The sequence below is a fragment of the Spathaspora passalidarum genome (genome assembly GCF_000223485.1).
Source record: "Spathaspora passalidarum NRRL Y-27907 unplaced genomic scaffold SPAPAscaffold_4, whole genome shotgun sequence".
NCBI lineage: Eukaryota > Fungi > Ascomycota > Pichiomycetes > Serinales > Debaryomycetaceae > Spathaspora > Spathaspora passalidarum.
The window spans coordinates 1,434,126-1,455,989 of record NW_006767428.1 but is presented as its reverse complement, the minus strand read 5'-3'; the positions used below and the strand labels follow the sequence as shown (position 1 = coordinate 1,455,989).

General features: G+C 36.5%; 12 protein-coding genes across 12 annotated transcripts; 8 read left to right on the top strand and 4 right to left on the bottom strand. All coding sequences in view use genetic code 12, as the record gives it.

Moving 5' to 3' along the window:
* Positions 1–1,107: 1,107 nt before the first annotated feature.
* Positions 1,108–1,804, top strand: SPAPADRAFT_61604 (uncharacterized protein; the record flags this gene model as incomplete). The annotated part of the gene is made up of 1 exon (XM_007375752.1): positions 1,108–1,804. The coding sequence occupies one exon, from the start codon at positions 1,147–1,149 to the stop codon at positions 1,468–1,470; it is 324 nt and encodes a 107-aa protein (XP_007375814.1).
* Positions 1,805–2,716: 912 nt separating this feature from the next.
* On the top strand, positions 2,717–3,584 carry BLP1 (Blp1p; the record flags this gene model as incomplete). Its single annotated transcript, XM_007375751.1, has 1 exon — positions 2,717–3,584. One exon carries the CDS (start codon positions 2,790–2,792, stop codon positions 3,141–3,143), a length of 354 nt encoding a protein of 117 aa, XP_007375813.1.
* Positions 3,585–4,500: 916 nt separating this feature from the next.
* SPAPADRAFT_67140 (uncharacterized protein) lies at positions 4,501–5,723 on the top strand (the record flags this gene model as incomplete). The annotated part of the gene is made up of 1 exon (XM_007375750.1): positions 4,501–5,723. The coding sequence occupies one exon, from the start codon at positions 4,611–4,613 to the stop codon at positions 5,721–5,723; it is 1,113 nt and encodes a 370-aa protein (XP_007375812.1).
* Positions 5,724–6,788: 1,065 nt separating this feature from the next.
* Positions 6,789–7,694, top strand: CDC6 (AAA family ATPase; the record flags this gene model as incomplete). The annotated part of the gene is made up of 1 exon (XM_007375749.1): positions 6,789–7,694. The coding sequence occupies one exon, from the start codon at positions 6,789–6,791 to the stop codon at positions 7,692–7,694; it is 906 nt and encodes a 301-aa protein (XP_007375811.1).
* A 1,049-nt stretch (positions 7,695–8,743) lies between these two features.
* On the top strand, positions 8,744–12,256 carry SNT1 (Snt1p; the record flags this gene model as incomplete). Its single annotated transcript, XM_007375748.1, has 1 exon — positions 8,744–12,256. One exon carries the CDS (start codon positions 8,744–8,746, stop codon positions 12,254–12,256), a length of 3,513 nt encoding a protein of 1,170 aa, XP_007375810.1.
* A 238-nt stretch (positions 12,257–12,494) lies between these two features.
* RIM1 (Rim1p) lies at positions 12,495–13,119 on the bottom strand (the record flags this gene model as incomplete). The annotated part of the gene is made up of 1 exon (XM_007375747.1): positions 12,495–13,119. One exon carries the CDS (start codon positions 13,073–13,075, stop codon positions 12,668–12,670), a length of 408 nt encoding a protein of 135 aa, XP_007375809.1.
* Positions 13,120–13,333: 214 nt separating this feature from the next.
* Positions 13,334–15,744, top strand: MRPS9 (mitochondrial 37S ribosomal protein uS9m; the record flags this gene model as incomplete). Its single annotated transcript, XM_007375745.1, has 1 exon — positions 13,334–15,744. The coding sequence occupies one exon, from the start codon at positions 13,361–13,363 to the stop codon at positions 14,315–14,317; it is 957 nt and encodes a 318-aa protein (XP_007375807.1).
* SPAPADRAFT_138667 (putative alanine--tRNA ligase) lies at positions 14,380–15,711 on the bottom strand (the record flags this gene model as incomplete). Its single annotated transcript, XM_007375746.1, has 1 exon — positions 14,380–15,711. The coding sequence occupies one exon, from the start codon at positions 15,709–15,711 to the stop codon at positions 14,380–14,382; it is 1,332 nt and encodes a 443-aa protein (XP_007375808.1).
* A 148-nt stretch (positions 15,745–15,892) lies between the features above and the next one.
* Positions 15,893–17,854, bottom strand: SPAPADRAFT_139714 (uncharacterized protein; the record flags this gene model as incomplete). The annotated part of the gene is made up of 1 exon (XM_007375744.1): positions 15,893–17,854. One exon carries the CDS (start codon positions 17,852–17,854, stop codon positions 15,893–15,895), a length of 1,962 nt encoding a protein of 653 aa, XP_007375806.1.
* Positions 17,855–18,511: 657 nt separating this feature from the next.
* On the top strand, positions 18,512–19,744 carry VPH2 (Vph2p; the record flags this gene model as incomplete). Its single annotated transcript, XM_007375743.1, has 1 exon — positions 18,512–19,744. The coding sequence occupies one exon, from the start codon at positions 19,058–19,060 to the stop codon at positions 19,706–19,708; it is 651 nt and encodes a 216-aa protein (XP_007375805.1).
* Positions 19,745–19,888: 144 nt separating this feature from the next.
* On the bottom strand, positions 19,889–21,747 carry SPAPADRAFT_61592 (mitochondrial 54S ribosomal protein YmL13; the record flags this gene model as incomplete). The annotated part of the gene is made up of 1 exon (XM_007375741.1): positions 19,889–21,747. The coding sequence occupies one exon, from the start codon at positions 21,713–21,715 to the stop codon at positions 20,993–20,995; it is 723 nt and encodes a 240-aa protein (XP_007375803.1).
* SRT1 (ditrans,polycis-polyprenyl diphosphate synthase) lies at positions 19,916–20,916 on the top strand (the record flags this gene model as incomplete). The annotated part of the gene is made up of 2 exons (XM_007375742.1): positions 19,916–20,152; positions 20,206–20,916. The coding sequence occupies 2 exons, from the start codon at positions 19,916–19,918 to the stop codon at positions 20,914–20,916; spliced, it is 948 nt and encodes a 315-aa protein (XP_007375804.1).
* Positions 21,748–21,864: the final 117 nt, after the last annotated feature.

Genomic DNA, 21,864 nt, shown 5'->3' with positions numbered 1-21,864 from the left:
TTTTTTTTCTTATACTGGTGGTAAATTTCAATCTACTATGACGAAACAAAAAGTTTACCCCTTTTGCCTTTCAAAGTTTTTGATAACAAGGGAAAGTCGGCAATACAAAAAAAGACCAAGTAATAAAGTAGGTAAATTGATGTGGGTGGCAATTGGGGGGTGGGGGATCAATTCAGAGACTGAGCTGAACTGAAACAACAACGTTGCGCAACTAACCCAACCGAATTTCGTAGCGGTTCCGGAAAACAATGGCGATTCAAAATTTCACTTTTTCTGTTGGGGTGGCATAGAACTTACACAATCTCGTAAATTAAAACAATCCTGGGACTAAAATTAGAATGTAATCACATTCTGATTTGGTAAATATACGGTTGGCCCTTGAAGGTTTATCGAATTTTGCAAAATCTAACAGGTTATCTGAGAGGTGAATGTAGGCTAACAATGTGGAACTATTTTTTTCCTACTTATAGCTTCTCTCATTCACGACATATCAAAATTATAACCAACATTTACCCTTGCCCTAGCTTATATATACTACTTATTTAATCGAACTTGTATAATTCTTTTCAAATGAATTGAGGATGTGTCCACAAGAAGCCTTGTGGTGAATGAATACACAGTTTTTGCATCATTTTCTATTTAGAGCAATGTGCCTTTCACATGTACTATCAACGACTACTAATGGAATGAGACGTTATAAAGCAAAAAAAAAATAATCAATAACAAGAAGAAAATAGATCCTTAAAAGCAGCCAAACAAGGATATGAATACTAAACAATGTGTTCGATTACAGACACGATTTTCAATTTAAACACTTTTAGACCAAGCTCACCTATTCCACCAATTTCGGGAATCTCATTTTAAAGATCAAATTTCCGAGCTCTATGCTTTCTGCATAATCATTAGCTATGATAATCACTCATGCTAAATACATTGTACCTACGAGTTTCTTTAGATATAATATATTTTCTGATGGTAGCACAGCATAAGATCTTCAACTTGGGGAAGGTGGTGGTAAGGGTTTAGCGTCAAGACGTGGTATGCAGGATCAAAAAATTGACTTTTCAAGAAAAACAAGCTAGACGTAATTTTACGCGTACAAGTCAGCACCCAAACAAACCTACGACGACGCTGACACAGTAAACCATGGCAAAACAAACCAAGGAGCAGATTGCAGTTCAGTTGAAAGCAGCTATATATTTGCATGTGGCCAAGATAGTCGAAGATCAATTGAAAACCATGGGAGAAACAAACTCCGAAGAGGAAAGTTCCGTGTTTGCAACGCCAATTTTTATTTCTTCCTTGGTTGAATTAGTATATAATCAGATAATTTTATTGGGAAAAGATCTTGAAATGTTTGCTGAACATGCAGGAAGAGATGTGATCAACCCCCTGGATCTTTTCATGGTTACGAGAAAGAATCCTACGTTGCAACAATATTTGAAAGATATTTTGGAAAAGAGAAGTTAATCCGGAATATCCAGAGACATGCATGTAAACAACAGATACACGAGCGAAAAATCTCGAGATTAGTTCAGATTTGGTGACTGAATATCATGTTAATGATATCATTTGGCTTGAAGGAAGGTGAAGCATGATCCACGGGTTCCACAATAGAGGAGGAGATCTCGGATTAGTTGTGTTGAGGGGCGGGCGAAGTAAGTTTATTATTAGCGGGAATAAACAACATGCCAGGGGAACAGACACACACACAACACGGGGAAATGTGGATAAATAAACTTGTGCATATTAAAAAAATAATATGTGAATAAACAAATTTAGTCCGTGCAAAAATCTATTAGAGCAAAAAAAAAAAATAAATAAATAATGATGTAATCGGAATTATAGTACTAATCTTCGATAAAGAACCCCACTTGATTTTTGCTGATACAGTCGCCAGCGCTATAGAACTTTACATAGTATGGCCGAATAAATTCTATAAGCAATATATACAATACGTATAATGTATATATCTAATATAAAACCGTTATAAGGGGGAGGTGCTTGAAAACGTAAACATTAAAAATCTTACGAGTGGGATGACTTGGTAAAAACCTGGAATAATTTTTGATCCACACCACCAAGTGATTATCAGCAATTAATCCGAAGAATCATAGCACCATAACCTTTTACACAAAACCAGGGTTCATAGATATTCATATGTAATCATACATCAGGTCATCGCTGATTCATATTATCTAGTCATATGTTTATATGTTGTGCCAACGGTAAGCAGTCCGATTCATGTGAGCGTCACTCAAATTTTGGTTTTGTGATAAATTTTGCCCAGCCAAAAAAAAGGGGGAAGACGAAAGGCAAAAGAAAAAAAAAAATTAACTGTAGTGTGAACTAAATAAAAATATTTAAATTTCTTTTTTGTGGGGTGATCTCTTTTTTAGATCACTTGAATTTTGTTTCCCAAGCTGGAACTATGAAATTTAGCTTGTAGTTGTTACCATACACAATTACGTATGACCTCTCCTCACCGCTTCCGGGAACCATTCACCCTCTCCCCCACCAATTATTATTGGTTATTTTTTATAACATCCATACATGCATAGATTTTCTATTCTTTGTCGACTCAAAAAAATGAGTAATTTTTACAACCACCACACTAGTTCTCTGATACCCCCCACCACCCACCAAAAATTCAACTATAAATATTTGGAAATTCCCCCACCTGGTTTTCAAAACTTTCTCTTTCCTTTTCTTCTTCATAGATCCTTGTATTTAATACACCGAACTAAAAAGACTTCCACACAAACACTATAATATTAAGTATTTCCAAGATGAGCTACCAAGATGCTTACCTTCAAGACAAGAGACGTAAATTATCTCAGGAACTTGAATCTGATGAAATGAAGGATAAACTCTCTTACTTGACGGATGAGCAAAAACACGATGTTGAAGCTGTTATGGCTGATGACGAAGACATGGAAGATGAAGGTGAAAAGGTTCTTAGCGTTGATGATTTAGAAAGAAAGAATCGCGCTTTGACTGTTATTGAAGAATTCTTACAAAGTGAGAATGGTCAATTAAGAAAATCTCTTAGAGAAATGCAAAAGGAAAACGAAGAATTGAAGAATGTTTTGAGAAAAGACTTTCAAGTTAATTACAAGTCTGGTGTTCAATACAAGGCTTAGATAGCGCTTGTGCCTTGAACCGCTTGTAATTTTGACTGAGCATTTTTTTTTTTAGGAAAGAGATTTTGAACCATTCCCAATGCATTTATCTACAATTTACTACTGCATTACATTATGTACACTACGCTTATGATTATGAAAGAGGATTTATTTTTATGTTTTATGAATAACGAATGATTTGACGACGACGACTACTACTATTGTAAATATTTGGGTTTGGCTGAAATTTTATTACTAAAAGTGTTTTTTAGAATTACAAAAGGTTTTTATGATGCAACATTAGAACGCATCAACATTTTATAGCAAGTTACAAAAACCACAAAAAAAAAATGTTATAAACCTTATAAAAGCTCTTAAAAAAAAGATTTCACCAAGTATTAAAGTATATATTATTATATATTGCTATAAAATTAATGAAATATGTTATCATGTTTAAATATTTGAAATTGATGTCGTGAAGTCGTTTGTAGTTTGTTGACCCCTTTTTTTTTTGAGATAACCCCTCTCATTCCAGAGCCCCCACAATTTTTTATTTTTTTGACCATCCAAGTGCAATTGCAACCGATTCCGGACATTTACTCCAGTGGGGCATTTCCGTTTCGGGCTACGAGTAGATAAGATTGAACAAATCTTTGAACATTAAAACAAGACGGTTTGTTACATTAACAATAAGCTCTTTATTCCTATTCAACGAAACAATGAGGACCAGAGAGGGATTTAAACATAAGAAAGGTGAGTAAACAGAGACTGTACACCTTGGAAGATAGCCCAATGGTATGCTTCCCAAACTTTCTAAACAGCTATTATTGTCAAGAAGTTGCAACCAAATCCAATACCTTTCCTCCATGAAACTTTCCAATTTCGAGTTTGCATCTTACAAATTCTTTGAAGTGACAGGCAAGGCAAGTATAAAAATAGGAGGAGCAAATAATGGAATGAAATTCAGTTAATACCGACTTTCTTGAGCCGATCTCAGATTTGCCGTATAAAATATGTGGCGAGCAACCTTGTACCGTAAAACAAAGAATTCACAGTAATATTATCCGGTTGATCCTAAAGGAGATGAGATTTGTTTATTTGCTAGAAACTAGAAAGGTTGGCAATAGCATGAGTAATATTTTTACTCCAATGTTGTAAATCTCTCATGGTTTCACAGATCTATAACCCCATTCTTCTATTTACAAAAGCAACGCTGCACACTTATGCAACAGACGACACAACTAGGGTAGAAGCCACAAAAGCACGCCCAGAAATTGTTGCTCCTGTTCTGTGTAACATTCCTAAGCGACATTTAGATCCAGCCGCAACGGCCTCGTGGGAGCAAAAATAAATTGTGCTAATTTATTTTTAATGCGCCTATTTACCGACCCTGAATTTTATATGCTGCCAATATATATATATATGTAACAGGAAATTTTTCATAAGGTGATTTGCAAGGGGGTTCTTATGACTCTGGTATAGATAACTATGCAAATGAAAAGGGTTTTAATGTACTTGATGAAATGTGAGGTTCCAACTGCAGAGGACATATTTGGGCCCTATCCTTTCAGTGCTGACATTGAACAATACAATCGTTATGATTTTGTGAAAGTTAATAACGACGAAGAAATAATGATTGATTTAATTCACCGATCACGCACCATATACAATGTATTATACCTAATCAAATTAAATGAAAAAGACCAATATACTTATAAACTAAAAGATGAACCTTGGGATAAAGACAACGGCGATTTTTCTGCTAGTTTCATACGAGAGTATTTAGAATACTACAAAGAAGAAGAGTCCAATAAGGAGTTACTAGACAATATAATTTCGTTCTACATACCTATAGATTTGAACTTTCAAGTGCCTGATTGGATAGACCGAACTTGGTTCGATATAATACCAATAGAGAACGACATCGAACTTATGAAACATGAAGTAAGAATAGCTGATGGGAAAAGGCAACATTATTTACAACTCACAAATGAAGGAATTTTAATACTTCGACAAACCATGAAAAGTTTCGACGATATTCAAGTTTTTGAATTTTCAAGCCAAAACATCCAGAAAGTAATGGATATAATAAAGATGGGCATATTGGAAAGGTTAGATTGTATGGTATTGTCTAATTGTGACAAATGCTTACGTAGTCCAGTTCTAAGTTCTATTTTTAAAAATATGGACAAAAGAGAAGTCAGTCAATATTTCCCAACTCCAGTTGTATACGAAGAGAAGTTGGTTACTCCATTCTACGTATCTGATATCGAATTATTCAATTCATTGAAAACCAAAGCAAATATAGATATTGATGAATCAATTTTTGAATTCATAGTACTTAAAGAGAATGATGTTAAACGTGAAGCGGCTCAGAGAAGACGTATGGATTGGTATATGGAATATTATGTGCATTTAACAGAAAGGGGGAAGTTGCGGTTAGGTCGGGTTTATCGCGGGGAGAGAATATTTGACTTTAATAATGAGAATCTAGAAATAATTATTCAAACAATAAAGTCAGATTATGATCGAAGAGTATCAGCATTGCCTAAAACTGTACTTATGTCTCTGAAAGCTATTTCAACATCAAAGCAAGTTTAGATATAGTCTTCAGCTAGTTGTAACCACCAAGAATACCAAGGATGTTATATCTAGAGTGTTTATAGGATCGCATTTAACATTTCTACCGGTCTATATGATGTAGAAATCATTTTTTTTTTATAATTAGAAAATCTGCCTAATGATTGACTAGTCACGCTAGACGGTGAAATAGCTTTTGCCAGATGTTGCGAAACAATAAACGCAACTATTTACTACCTATTTTTTTTTTTGAATCGCTATTCTTCTTAAATTACTTGCACAAACTGTGAACTGCAAACTTCGACTCAGTCTTCTAGAATGACGAATCTACACAGCCTAAGATATCACGTTATTATAATAAACAAAAGATTTTGATGAGTTTGCAAAGGGGCGCTATTACCTTTCCCAATTGGGAAAAATTAAACGTAAATTTTATGCATGCATAAAAAAATAAAATAAAAATTTGTACGCGTACAATTTACAACTTTTCGTGTCTTCATTTTCCTGACACAATGACACGAAATGAGCTAAGGGTATTATAAAGATGAATTGATCCCCTTCTTTCTGATTTATCGATTCTATTTCCACATAGCAACAATGATTTCTCCAGCTAGAACACCAAGAAAGAGAACGATCAGGGATATCACCAACCATCAATTGGATACTCCTGAAAAAACCCCAGGCAAGCGAGCCAAACGTGATATCTCGATAAAACCCGAGGGTGTCACTAAATTATTTCAACCACTTGTGCCTGCTACTTCTATATATTCCCGTGCAAAAGCTTTATTCCAACGTGGTTACAACTCAAACAATACTGGTGATTGTTTAGTCAGTCGTGACGTTGAAGGAAAATATTTACATGATTTCATAAGCAATAGCTTGAACAAACATGTCTGCAACAGCTTGTATATCTCCGGACCTCCAGGTACTGGTAAAACTGAACAAGTCAACTTGACTCTTAAAAAAGTTGTTGAGGAAAATATCAGCATTGTCAATATAAATTGTATGACATTGAATAATCCCGAACATATTTTTCACGAAATAGCCCGGGACCTTTATGGAACTTTACACATTGGGCACAAGAAAATGGACAGTGAGCTATTTTTTAATTTATTGAACAAGCAAGATAAATTCAAGAGTATTATTGTGATTCTTGATGAATTAGACTCGTTAATCACTCGAGATCAACAGGTTTTGTTTGAATTATTCCAAGCATCAAACATCATCAATTCTCATCGTTTAAAGACCAAGTTAGTTTTAATTGGTATTTCAAACACACTTGACTTGACTGATAAGTTTTTACCTCGTTTGATACGAAACAACTTGAGTCCAGAGACATTACAATTCCTACCTTACACTGCAGATCAAATTAAAGCTATTATAATATCACGGTTGAGAAGTTTGACTGGAAATGATTCAGAATCAGAAATTCCTATATTCCACCCGCTGGCCATTCAATTGTGTTCCAGGAAAAGTGCAAGCATATCAGGAGATTTAAGAAAAGCATTTGATATTTGTTACAAAAGTATAGAATTGGTGGAACGTAACCTTCCGCCATTTCAAACATTTACTGATTTCAATTCTACCAATTATCCAAAAGTAATGATTCCTCATGTCGCAAAAGTTTGTACATTGTCGTTTGACAACAATTCGATTGGAAATTTGAATCTTTTACAAAAAGCACTTTTGTGTCATTTATTCAATTATCAATTGGAGAATTTGGGACTGAGTGATTTGTCTGTGAACTCATTCTATGACTACTATAGAAAACAATTAAACACCAATAACCTATTAGGATTGTTAAAGATCGGTGAGTTCATTGAAATTATATCCGCATTGGAGAGTTCTGGTTGTATTGTAGTCAATGACAAAAGGAAAGGTGGTAGTGGCATGGGCAATAAAATACTCAAGTTAAATGTTGGTTATGATGACATTGTGAAGAGCATTGAGGATGTTGGATTGTTGAAAAAGTTGTTAAAAAGTAGTAATTAGAGGTAATAGAATATTTATAGAGATAGTGTATTAGTAAACGATTAATAAACAAACACATAGACTTGATTGGACCTAACTAAAGTACTGTTTAACCAACGGATGTTGTTGAAAAGCCTCCTCCCTATATTTAACGAATGGCAGCCAAGGCGCAAAGGAAAAATTAAACTTTATGAAAACACTCACTAATAGATAGACAAACAGTCGGATTGGGCGGTGCAATCAATTGCAAGAATGTAAACTATTTCTTATTTCACACTGACAACAGTTTTCACGGAATGTATAAATCTGTCCCTAGACTATTTGGTATGTAGTGACCTTCCCAGTTTCCCTGTAATTATACCCACTTCCAAAACAATCACACGGGTCCTAATTAATTTTTTCCCGAAATTGTGCAGGTGCACGCCCTAACTAAAACAAAGAACAAAGTGAAAATGGCCAGCCAGATTTTTTTTTTTTTAACCCAAAAAAAAATAGTCATACAAACAAAAAAATTTGGTTAGGGAAAAAAAAAGATTTTTTTTTTTGAAACCAAACAAATGGCAATTCATACATTTTTATCCCGTTTTAATAGCTACGTCATACTCAACGTGTAATCAATACATCTTCATCCAAGTTTAGTGCCTGGTATTTATACTTACTCAGATAACATCTACTACGTTATCCAGTCTACTTATACTGAAAGAATACTACCAAGTCAGTAAAGAGTTAGTGTAATAAGTATAGGAAAAAAAAACTTACAACCAAATTCATCTTTAAATGAACAAACAACACTAGAAACATTCTAAGCAACTACTAATCTATTTGTTATTATTAGAATTATCTGAAGAGGAAGTTATTACTGGTCAATCAGTTAGCTTGTTTTTGTTTTTTTTTATTGTGTTGTTCTTTTCCTGTTTGTTTTACTAATCTATTCAATTCTCTTTTTGCCTTTACGACTACCATTGTACATAACACGAAAGTAAGGCAATAGAAGAGGTTTATTATATTTATAATTCCATTAATATTCATTATATCAACCATCACATCATTCAGCCATTCAAGATTAAATAATGTCGTCCTCTAATCCGCGAGGACACCCCCCAAATTCACGATATAATGATAGGAACGAATACACAGACTACGGAAAATCACGAAGGAAAAATTTTTACTCCCTTTCTAATTCAAATACTACTGCTACCTCAGCGTCCACACCAGTTGTGAACAATCAATCTGCTGCTCCTAATTCCTCATTGTCAAGGCGAGATTACAAGAGCAATGGTCCTGGTTCATCCTCTTTAACACATTCAAAGGATTACAATATACCGACAACATCATCTGCATCTGCATCACACAAATCTTTTGGAAGACGAAGTCTAAGTGGTAGACCGAATATACCGCCTAATGGAGCCAATGCAGCTGGTACCGGTGAATCTGGTGCTTATTCTGCCTCGTCATCATCATACTACTATCCCGGTTATGGAAACTACTCAAATGACTACTATCGAGGTGATAGTTGGAGAAGTGAACGTAAGTCTAGCGGGGATTCCCGTGTGTCTACTTCCAACAAACCTATTTCAGCAGGAGGCCAGGCGTCTCTTTCTGGCTCGGGGCCTAATTCATCCTACTACCAACAATATCATAGAGTATCAAATGGTTCCGAATTTCGAAGTAGTAAAGATAGATACGATTCATATGTTCAAGACCAATCACATTCACCCACTTCATCAATATCCTCCTCATCGATAAACACCAGCAAGTGGAAAACTAATAGAAGTTCATTAACCAATTCCTTAAGATATAGTTCAAAGGATAGAATACGAGGAAGTGGTAGTGGTAGTGGTGCCGTTAATGCTTTTGGAACCGTATCTGGTAGTAATAGTGTGCCTATTGGTTCAGGTAAGTCAACTCGGGCAAGTGGAGGTCCTACTGCTGCTGATACGTATTATCCATCCCGTTATTCCTCGGTTTCATCATTATATTCCAATCCTAAATTAGTCGACCGTTATTCTTCCTTAAAGAGAAGTTATCATGATTACTCTAAACCACGAGATGATAAACGTAGGTTTAGTCTGAAGTATGAATCAAGAAAAGATATTGGTCCTGGTAATAGAGCAAGTCTTTCCAATGTTTCTACATCATATCCATTGAAAGAGGAAAATATTACCAAAGAAGAAGAAGAACAACAACTGCCTGATTCAGTGTCCCAAGCGGAGCCTGAGCAGCATGAAGAAGACATGGAAGATAAGGACGAAGAAGAACTTGATGAAGACCTTGATGAAGAAGACAATGAGGAAAACGACGAAGAAGACTATTCATTTGAACCAACTGATTTGAAATTGAATGAAGGTAAACCTGATGTCGATAACGAACTGATTTTGGAGATTGAAGTTTCTACAAAAGTTGAACCTACACCTAAAGTTGAAGAAATCAAGGTTGAAACCAAATCTGAACCGGTTATTATTCCACCGCAGCCTGAGGATGAAGACTATTATCCAGATGGATGCAGATACCCCTTGAACAAACTCGAGACTGAATATGAGGCATTAAAGAAGAAGTATGAACAGGAAACGCTAGCGTATTCAAAGAATGGAATGTCATACTTAAAATATTCTTTGGCTAAACCTATAAGTAATCTTGAAGATTTCCCCTTTTTCCGTGATAATTTCAAAGTATTTATCCAAGTCAAAGGTAGATTAATTGATAGTCTCAAGGATAAGAATGCCAAGATTCACAAAAAGAGATTAGCATTATGGATTGAATATTCTCGTGGGTTAGAATTATGGGAACAAGAAAGAATCAAGATGGACCAACAATTGCGTGTGTTACATCCCTCTGATGATGAAATGAGACGAGAAATAGATTCTGGTGATTTGAGAAAGCAGAACCAGTTACAGCTTCAACAGCAGCAGCAGCAACAACAACAACAGTTTCATGAAGGAACTTTGGATTTGCCTACTGTTTCATCAAGAAGAAGTCGGCGCCATGGAGATTTGGTCACGACTGAAGCTGAATTTCAAGAAATTTTGTTGTCATTGGGTCAAGAAGAAGATGAACATCCTTTGGTTAAGGCTGAGCGTGTTGCAGCTCCAATTCCTGATTTGATATTGGATCCTATCGAACGTCGTGAAATTAAGTTTATGGATTCCAATAATATCGTTCATGATAAGGCTCAATGGGCACAACGTTTACATACTTCGTTCCTTTCCAATTTCTCGGAGCGTGAACATGAATTATTCTGTGAGGGGTTCTGTATGTATCCTAAACGATTTGGTGCAATATCTCGTCATATGGGTGGTATAAGAACGTCTTCTGAATGTGTCGATCACTATTATATTACTAAGAAATCAGTGAATTATAAACAATTGTTGATTCAATTTAAGAAGAGATCATCGAAGAAAAGAAGAGGCAAATCTGTTCGTTCCAGAAATGTGTCACAAACTCCCGCGTCAACACCAATCAATGAAGAATCTTCTACGCTTGAACAACCGACTGATGAGACGGCTTCTGAATTCGAAAATACTACTATTCCCGAAGTTACACCACCAGTTATAGTTCCGCCTGAAATAGGACGAAATGAACAATATAGCGAAGAGGAATTATTTACTGAGACTGGAAGAAGGAAACGTGCTGCTGCACCGGTATTTGACAAATCCAAAGACAAACAACAACCAGCTGTTGATGGCCCAAGCAAAAAGAAGCAAAGAAGTGTTTCAAGAAGAGATGAACCAATTCCACCAAATGGATCAATAGATACTGAAAACACAGAACTTTCTCCTGAACTTACCAACCCAGCTATTCCTACTTTGAGTCAAGGATCTGATTATAGCGGAGCAGACAATCGCCGTAAGATCATTTCCAGTTATTGGAGTATCACTGAAAAGAATGCATTTCCTAAACTTTTAGAAGAACACGGGACAAAATGGACAACGATTGCTGATCACTTGACCACTAAAACTGCCACCATGGTTCGTAATTATTATCAAAGAAAAGCGGAAAAGAATGGATGGAATGTTATCGCTGAAGAGGCTAATAAAAGGTTAGCTGCTAAATTTGCTGCTGTTTTAAATGCTGGGGGTGATGAAGCCCAGAAACCTTCTGTGCAACTGATTCCTGTTCATTCGATGTATCATGCAAATGATATTCAAGGTCCTGGTATGATACAACCACAGCAACAACCGCAGATTTCAACAGGCACATTTCAACATATTATTCCGTCTATTGCCAATGTTGTACAACAACCAATTCAACACCACCATGAAGTTCCAAAGCACGTTGGTCCTTCGATTAGTAATTTGCTTGCAGATGATTCTGCCCCATATCAATCTCCAATCCAATTGCAAACACCGCATCAACGTAGTTCTATTATGAATCTTTTGAATAATGATTCTAGTCCAGTCAAGGTTGAACCACAACAAGAACAAATGATTCCAACTCCAGCACCACCAGCACCACCACATAGGGCAATGACTAATTTACGAGATTTATTGAATGCTCCTTCGTCACCAGCTGAACCCCAGGCTGAACTGAACATTAAACGAGGAGGCATTGCCAATTTACTATCTGCAGATCCCCAGCTGCAGTAAACAGGTCAAGAAATGAAAAATAATGTTATCAATGTAATTTTTTCCGTGTATTTCTATAATGGGTTTGTCCTGTACTTGTATTATATATATATATATTATAATTTTTATGAGGTGGAGATGTAGTCAATAGACGCGTGTCTGTGCCCTTTAACTAGAGATTGATACAAACAGGAGATATTTCTAGCAACACTGGGCACACTCGCAATTACAGTTCTACAAAGCTACAATTAGTTTTTTAAAAAAAAGCTTGAATTAAAACATATAATGAAAGCTAAAAGATTAAAATCAAAATCAACCCAGTATCAACTTCCATGATTCAAAATCAACAAGTAACCTTGTCAACGGGGGTATACGCAGAACACTTGTAGTAATAATACAAAAACAACAGTTCAATAACTAATAACATTTAGATTATTCGTGACCTTGTTCTTCAGATTCAGCATCTTCAGCTTGTTCTGGCCTTCTGCCAAATCTAAGAACATCGTAACTACGTTGGACGTAATTGGTATGAAACAGAGCTTTGTTGTCTTCGTCAATAAGCTTGGTAGTTTGGATATGAGCTTCTACGTGCATCAAGTTACCTGGTCTCAACACCTTTTCTAAGCTATCTACACGGTCAAATGCAGTAATATTGAACCATTCGGTTTCTGGTTCTCTGTCTTTTGGGTATCTGTGGACAGCAAGGGAGTATTTGGCGTATTTCACACCTTTTTCGGAAGTCTTAATTTCAGAATGACCTACTGTTCCAACAAAGCTAGCTCTAGCAAAGTTAAATCTTGGAGCGGTTGATGAAAGCGAACGGGTAAATGATCTCAACATGATTGACTTGTATAAATACTTCAATTGGTATAAAGAGAGAATATATCTAGAACGAAGGCGAATAATTTTAAGACAAGTTTTATTTTTGTTTGAGAAAACAAAACAAGCTTTTGTGGGTGTTGGCTGGCTAGAGGCGCGAGGGCGTGCGCCTTGGCCAATTTCCAAACATGGTAGCACCAGACACCGGTCGTGCGAAATCAACAAAAAGTTTTTCTTTGAAAAAAAAAAATTTCTTTGACTTTAACGAAAGGTTTAGACACTAGACAGTGAAGCACTTGAAAACAGATGTCGTTGAGAGGTCTTACTATGATAAAGGGACTTCCAGTCTCCCAAACCAGAGGGTTCATGACATCTTGCATAAGATTGAACCAAGCTGCCGCCGAACAACCACAACCGCAACAACAAGAACAGGGTCCCCGTAAATCATTTAGAGACCAATACAAGAAAGTGCAAACTCCAAAATTGGATTTGTCAAAAGCACGAGAATTTGAAAGATTGAGAGTTGTTCCTGCTTATCCTGCATTTTATGGTGGTAATCCTATACACGATGCCAATATCGTCAAGTTGAAAGAAGTATTGGCCAAAGTGAGCAGCATACCTACTCGTAGAGTACCTCATGACGAAATACAGAATGAAAGATTCATTTCCTTTGACACCTATGCCGAGAGATGTAATTCCGGAACAAGAGTCAGAAGACGTGATTTTGATGAAGTTCTTGAACTTTTGAACAGATTGAGAAGTATCGATTTACAATTAATGCCCCAATTAGTCATTGAAACTTTGAATGAATACCGTGTTGACAGTCTCCGTGCATTATTAAGCCAAAGTCAAAGAAGAAGAAAAGAGTTGGATGAATTTGGTAGAGCTTTTGGTAAAGCCAAGAGAAAGAATTCCAGAGCTCAAGTTTACGTTGTCAAAGGTGAAGGTTCCATCCTCGTTAACGGTAAATCTTTGAATGAGTACTTTAGTAGTGAAGTTGAGCGTGAAAAGATTGTATACCCATTCCAAGTTATTGAACAAATGGCCAAATACAACGTATTTGCCAAAGTTAGTGGTGGTGGTGTTACTGGACAATCTGAATCTATCATGTACGCTATTTCCAAGGCATTAATTGTTTTCAACCCATTGTTGAAGAGTAGATTATCCAAGGCTGGATTAATGACCAGTGATTCTAGAGTTGTTGAAAGAAAGAAACCAGGTAAGGTCAAGTCTAGAAAGTCCCCAACCTGGGTCAAACGTTAGATGTCTATATTCTATTGTATATTTACAACTTATTATATCATGTACATATTTAATAAAAAGGCTTAATCACAAATAGTGTTCAAGTATAATAACACTGACTCTAATTCTCCCTTTTCATATTTAGGAATCTTACCTTGGAATGAAGCACCTTTTCCTCCACCTTTCAATTGTGTCAATCTTTGTTTCAATTCTGATTGGATTTCTTCGGCCTTTGGCCCCATGACCTTGACCATACCACCAGTACCTGAAGGGTAGTCACCATTAATCAAAACAAGAGTCTGCTTAGAACTCAAATCAACATTTAAACCTTTGCTGTTGTTGATTAAAGTAGAAATTTCTTTTTGAACCGAGGTTAAATATTCAGGATTGTTATCAGCACGGTATACATAACCAACTGACTGTTCGTCCTTTTGGAACTTGGTAAAAAGTCTTGCAGCTTCCATACCAGCAATTTCCTTGAGTAAACCAGATACAGTTGAGTTTGCCTTACGGTAGTTTTTGTTTAATTGTGCGACCTTATCGACAACTTCTTCAATTTGGCAAGATAATTGGCTTCCAGACACATCTTTCAATATCTCGTGCTCTTTTCTTAAGTAGTTTGAAACTCTGTTCCCACAAGTAAAATACAAACGAGAATGGCCACCTCTTACACTAACTTGATGCAAAAGAGCAATAGATTGAATTTGGCCAGTTGAAGTCAAGTGCGTACCACAACAAGGATTAGCATCCAATTCACCAATCTTAACAATACGAATAATACCCTTGGACAAATCATAGTCGTCTGGTAAATGACTGACATCGACTTCATGACCGTGTTGATCAGGAGTAACAACTTTGATCTCGTGATTTTCCAAGATTAACTCGTTGACTTTGGTGTTAACTTCAGCTACAATTTCTTCCGATACTTTTTCTGGTAATTCAATATAATTTATAACATCACCCATGGACCAACTCAAGGTTTCAAGATTGTAGGTGTCAAATACAGCAGAAAGTAAGTGTTGGCCGGTGTGTTGCTGCATGATATCGATTCTTCTGTTCCAGTCCACCTTCAATGTAACTTCGGTTCCTGGTTCAATCAATTCATTAGTAATATGAATAGCCTTTAACTTGTCACGAATAACAGATTTGACAGTGATTTCCTTATTGTCCGGTAAAGTTATGGTTCCCTTATCGAAAGGTTGACCACCACCTTCAGGGAACAAAATCGTGTCCTTTAACTCAACTCCATACTCGGTCTGTTTGACTTCTGGTGAGGATGATTTCTTATTCTTGTTTTGCTTGTCTCTTGGAGTTGGTGGAGGAACAAACTCAAAACTGGAGACTACGGTGGTGTTGAATACTTTTAAGAATGAATTCTTCTGACAGGCTAATGCCCCAACAATCGCAGTTGTCATGGTGTTATATTATTACAAAGCAAGAGTTCACTATTGGTTGATCTAAGTTGAGTGCAAAAAAAGAAAATACAAGAAAATTTTTGGCAGGGTTCGCACTTGGCGGGTTCCCATTCCCGAAAACTAGCCAATATCATTACAATAAACACTAAATAAATATATAAATATATATATATAAACTACTTCACTTTCTACGAAGGACAAAGCCAATGATAGCAGAAGAAGCCACGACAGTCAACACACCTGAAATGAGCATCTCATTGGATACACCTGGGATTATGGTTGTCTTGGCTGGCTTCTTGATTGGTTCAACCGGTTTGACTTTTTCAACCAATACTGGGTCGTTTAAATTATGAATGTATAAATCAGCCTTATCATTCTGCAACTTTTGATTTATACGAATACACTCGGCCAAATCATCGTTGGATGTAATGGAAACCACATCACCTTCGTCATCAACATAACTGACTGCGTAAACAGTATCATCCAATTGACAGGTGTTTGATGATGTGACAGATTTAGCCGAGGATGACTCAACCGGTCTTTCAATTTTCAAAGCGGTAAAATCCTTTTCAATTAGCTTCTGTTCAATTAATCCACGTAATTTGTCAACCCCGTCACTAGGACGCACGGTAATTCTATTAACTCTGCCTTCAATACCGGGAGATTTGAACTTGAATGTGAATGGGGTATCTTCTTCAGCAAGGGTGGTTGTAGTAGTTCCAGTGACGGCTACACCTAAATCGCGGGTTTCTGACTTGCTATCAACGTGAGAAACCGAGTCTGATGGTTCAATCTCAAACGAGTGGATTTCAGAAGCAGTAACATCTGGTGGTGGAAGGGTATGATGCCCTCTCTCTTTACCACCGCCTGCTCCCAAGCTTCCAGAGATTGTATCTGAATGAACAGAATCATTATCATCAAGAAGCTGATGATCAAATGTAGTCCAAAACTTGTTCCAGGCTGGCCCAGAACCTTGCAGGACATTTGCATTTCCTGATTCCTTGGATTGGGAAGGCGTCATGGGTAAATCTTTAGTTTCAACCAGTTTGATTTGGCTCAATGTTACATAGGTCAATTTCAAAACATCAACAATACCAATGATTTCTTGATCCTCTCCAATCACAGGTAAATTTAAATAGTGACCTTCAAGCATTTGACGAAGTGCTTGTTGAACTGGAAGATTAACATTAGCCACATCAGGATGTGGGGTCATAACTCTCACAATGGAGCATGTTTTGGGGTCTAATCCAGCAGCTATAACACGTAAAACCACATCCTTAGAGGTAAAAATACCAGCAACTTCATCATTGGTATCTTTGATTAATACTGCGGTTGTTCTATTCTCCTTCATTAAAATAGTGGCTTCGTATACCGAAGCTTTGACATTAGTAAAAACTGGGCCAGTGGTAAAATCAAGAACACTTTCCAAAGTAGGACTATTCATCTTTTGTTTCAAAGTTTCAAAATATTCAAATACTTGAGCAGGATGTTCATCAATTCCAATTTCACTATGGATTGAATTCAAAGCATCATCCAACTTGCTTGAAGATGAATGCATTCTTTCCAATTTCTCCATTTGTTGTTCATAACATTTGGTAATATCCAAAACACCGAGGATTTGATTAGTTTCTTCGTCCAACACCGGCAAGTGTCTGAATCCCTTTTCCACCATTAAAGTTAACGCTTCAGAAGCAGGTTGGTTGGCAAAAGCACAAATAGGATTCGGAGTCATAATTTGATCAATAGTTATAGATGATGCATTTAACCCAGCGCCAACAACTCTAAATGCCAAATCTTTGGCAGTGAAAATACCCATCAATTCTCCAGCCTCATTAATCACAAGAATACAATTTTCACGCTTTGCAGTCATGAGTTGGGAGATTTCATAGACTGTACTGGAAGCTTTACAGGCAATAGGATCATTGGGCCTGAGTGACATGACTGTTCCTGCTTTAAATGATCTTCTCTTTCTTGATGATCCCGAGCCGCCTTTCTTCTTTTTGTTCAAATCATGTTCTATTCTTCTTCTTATAGCGTCGTCCCTTTTAGATTGTCTCTTTCTTGATTCAGACGCACTGGAGTTAGCTGAATGTATAGATTCATTAGAAGTAAGGCTGGTGTCGGTAATTCTGCTGGAATTCATGCTGAGGTTAGCTTTGTTCTGATTAGAAGTAGATTTCTTCACGGGGGATGTTGAAGAACTTGTTGTAGGAATAGAAGAATTTGATGACGACTTTAACATTCTAAGCCGCTTTTTGATACCCTGATTAAACCGTTGGATGCTCGGTCTTTTATTTACCTTCTTGGCTAAAGGAGCTGTATCGGTATCCTGATCTGCCAGTGAATGTAAGATCGACATAACAAAGAAATTTTGTTGTAAATTGATTTAGGCAAAAAGGTAAACAAACAATGATTGGGGAGGTCGTGCGAGCACCGCAATTATATTGTACTAAGGATTTAGTATGTTAGGTAATATAATAGTAACGACTAAGGTTCTCGCTAAAAGTACAAAATAGACCCGTTAAGTGATAAAAGACAGGGAAGACACTCTAAAGGATATCGAACGAATCGTGTTAAACGCCAAAGCTTAAAACTTAGTAATTATGTACCCCAATTTTTCAAAGAATTAGGGATGGATGGGGTTTTATAATAAACTTAAACATGCAGTCCAAATCGTTCCAAATCAGATCACTAAATGAACATGACAAATATGTGATTGTGGTTCGATAAACCTAAAACACTCGAGTCTTTGTTCTCGGCTTAATTTTGGCAACAGCGTTTTTTTTCTTTTTTTTTTTATCTGGGGAAAATCAAACGACTTTTCAATTTGGCTCCCGGGTAATTCCGACGTGCTGGGGAGTATGGAAGATGCTTGTTCAAGCTAATTCCAATGATACCTGGTATAATCATGTGCTGCAACATTACGTCGACAAGCAGAAAATCAACTGAAGTAAACGCAGTTTCGTAAATAATAATTTGCTCTTTGTTCTATTTGGGGTGGGTTCTGGTTGAAGATGCGACAATACTTATTTCGTAACAAATACTGCATTGGGCTTGAGTCAAACCTGTTTATTTTTGGGTAGTATTTTCAACCTAGTTTGTCGTCTTTCGTATTTGCATTTGACTTATTACTCCACTTTTAGAGGCTGGTGTCCGGCACTTCTCGTTTCTCTCCGGAATTCCCTGCAAATTCCCGTACTAGGGAAAATGTCACCTCTCACAAAAAAATTCTCGGGACCACTGTTGCACAGGAAGCGGCATACCTTTCGACAAACTTACTACCAGTGATTTTCATCATCAAGTTAAAGGTCACGCAAATATATCAGGTGAAGACCATTTCTAGACAATGACCAGATATCAAACAACCCCTGCATTTAAGGAACTAATAGAATCAGCCTCCAATATACCATCATCCTTGAAAAGTAGATTACTTCATCTGGATTCGTTAGTTACCCATACTGACTTAATTGAATTTTACAAAACATGCAAACCAACTGATACATTATTGGATCTTATAAAACTTACCAAGTTGGACATACCGAACAAGAATATATCTCCAAACAAACCCAAAACCAAGGAATACTTGGCCTTGATGGAGAGGCTAAGATTAGAAGAAAAGGAACGCGAATACAAAAGATTAATTACTCCCTCCCCAGAATATGAGACATTGTACGATAATACCTTGATGGGAGACGAAGAACAAATGAGTGTGGCACAAATGCATAAAGAATTAAAACATCAACTAACCACCATCGTCAATATATTGATTAGTGTGGGTAGCGTAGCTTATGCAATTTGGTATTGGACAGAATCGTCGTGGGGGTTACCTGTGAGTTATCGTCTATTACTATCAATTTTCTTTGGGTTGTTAGTATTGATTGCTGAAGTGGTTGTGTATATGGGATATTTGAACAAGATTGAAGACGCAAGGGTTAGAGAAAGGAAGAAGAAGGAAGTGAAAAAAGTCATTCGAACCGTTGATTTGAAGAAGGAATAGTAGATAAAACTCCGTTTATAGCATTACACACGATTTAAACAAACAAATCTCTCACGGTCTTCAACTTGCAACAAAAAATGTTGATTTGCCTCAGAAAATCTACCTCCCGCCTCCCCCCCTCTCTCTCTCTTTTTTTTTGGTTGTGAAACTTTACAACCAACTTTACTCTCTTCTTAAGTCAAGGCAAAGGCTCTTGAATCAATTGCAATGGCTTCGGCTAACTTCTTCCCTTATTCAGTAAACTCTTTAGTTCGTTTAATTGTCCAATTCCCATTGTTTGCCTATATTGTTGGTTTCTTGGAAGATTTCGTAATTGGGATCATGAGAACTGGCCCGATCCCAAAACATATAGCATTGATAATGGATGGAAACCGTACTTATGCCAAGAATCATCGTCTTCCTTTGAAAGATGGTCATTTTGCAGGTGCTAATGCTTTGGTTAAAGTTTGTAATACCGCTTGCCACTAAGAGGCTTTTATTTACTAACCTACCTTCAGGTTCTTGAAGTTTGTTACAAGGTTGGAATAGATCAAGTTACCATCTATGCGTTTTCCCTTGAAAATTTTAATAGGTCAAAAGAAGAAGTTGATACCTTGTTTGGAATGCTTCGTGATAAACTTAAGTTGATTTCTGAAAATGAAGAATCTTATGCTAGATACAACAAAGTTCGTATCAAAGTCATTGGAAACCGCTCGTTTATCCCTGATGATATTTTAAAAGATTTAGAGTACATTGAACAGATAACTAAAGAAAAATCATCACGCAAAACCTTACATGTTTGCTTCCCTTATACTGCTCGTGATGAAATCACCCATTCAATTAAGTCTATCGTTCAGAAACGGGTTCTTGGTGAAATTGAATCCCAAGATGATATTACAGCTGCTACCATTGAAGAAAACTTCTATTTTGGCAAGGATGTGTATCCTTTGGATATATTGGTTAGAACAAGTGGACATACTAGATTAAGTGATTTCATGCTCTGGCAATGTAATGAAGGTTGTACCATTGAGTTTCCTGACGTGTTATGGCCAGATTTTGGGTTTTTATGTATTGTCTCGGTTTTGTTCAAGTGGAGTTATTATAAGACTATACAATTAGAAGAAGAAGCAATCCAAGGTAAAAAACCTAACCTTAAGGAAGTTATTCCTCCTGTATTGCTTCATGAATTACCTTCACCTCCACCAGCAGCATCAGTTTCTCGAAAGTAGGTATAATGCACCTACAAGATTGCTACTATTTTATTTTGCTAATTATTAGATTAATATATACAAGTGTTCTATTTACCTAAGCTTGAGTTGCTTGAACTTCAGCAGTTGATTCTTCTCTAGCTTTTCTAACGAGTTCAGCAAGTTTTCTTTGCTTTTGCTTGTCACTTCTTTCTTGGTTCAAGTAAATGTTGGAAGATTTGAAATCTTCAGGTCTTAATACGATAGCACTTGGGTTTCTTTCATTCTTCCATCTCTTATTTACAACCCCTTCGATTTCTTCGTATAATGCTTGCAAAGTATGACATTTCGAAACTTGATAATCGTTTAATTCAAATCCTAAAACAGATTGTAATTCCTTAACCAACTTGAATCTGAATTTCAAATCGTGTAATTCAGCTTTGTCGAACTTGTTGACTTCTTTATCACCGGAAGCTTCACGATAAACACCAGCAACCAAGTTTCTCAACTCTTCCTTGTCAGAATAAGTGTTTTCGAGATCTTGAGAAAGAACTTCATTCTTCTTCCACTGGTTAATCTTGAAATCAGGTAAATCTTTTTCCATGTCGAATTTGACATAATTTGGTGAATTTTTTTCATTTAAGATGGTTATCTTCCCAGTCTTTTCGTCAAGCAATTCATCTTGTTGTGCAACTATTTCCTTCTTGTCTTTCTTTTGATATTTAGGTTCGAGTTCAGCTGGCTTCTTTTTCCCAAATATATCACCTATCCACGAGCGAGCAACTGGTGTGGCGTGAAATGACCTTATTACGGCTCGTTGTCTGAGAACTGATGCTAACATTGCTAGAGATTGATCCTTGGTGACGATTCTATATTGGTCTCACTAGTTGAAAAATTTTTAGTATTCTTTTTTTTTGATAATCAAAAATTCTGGGATTACCCGGATCTAAGGAAGAATTTTGCAGTAATATAGATTGTACCGACTGATGT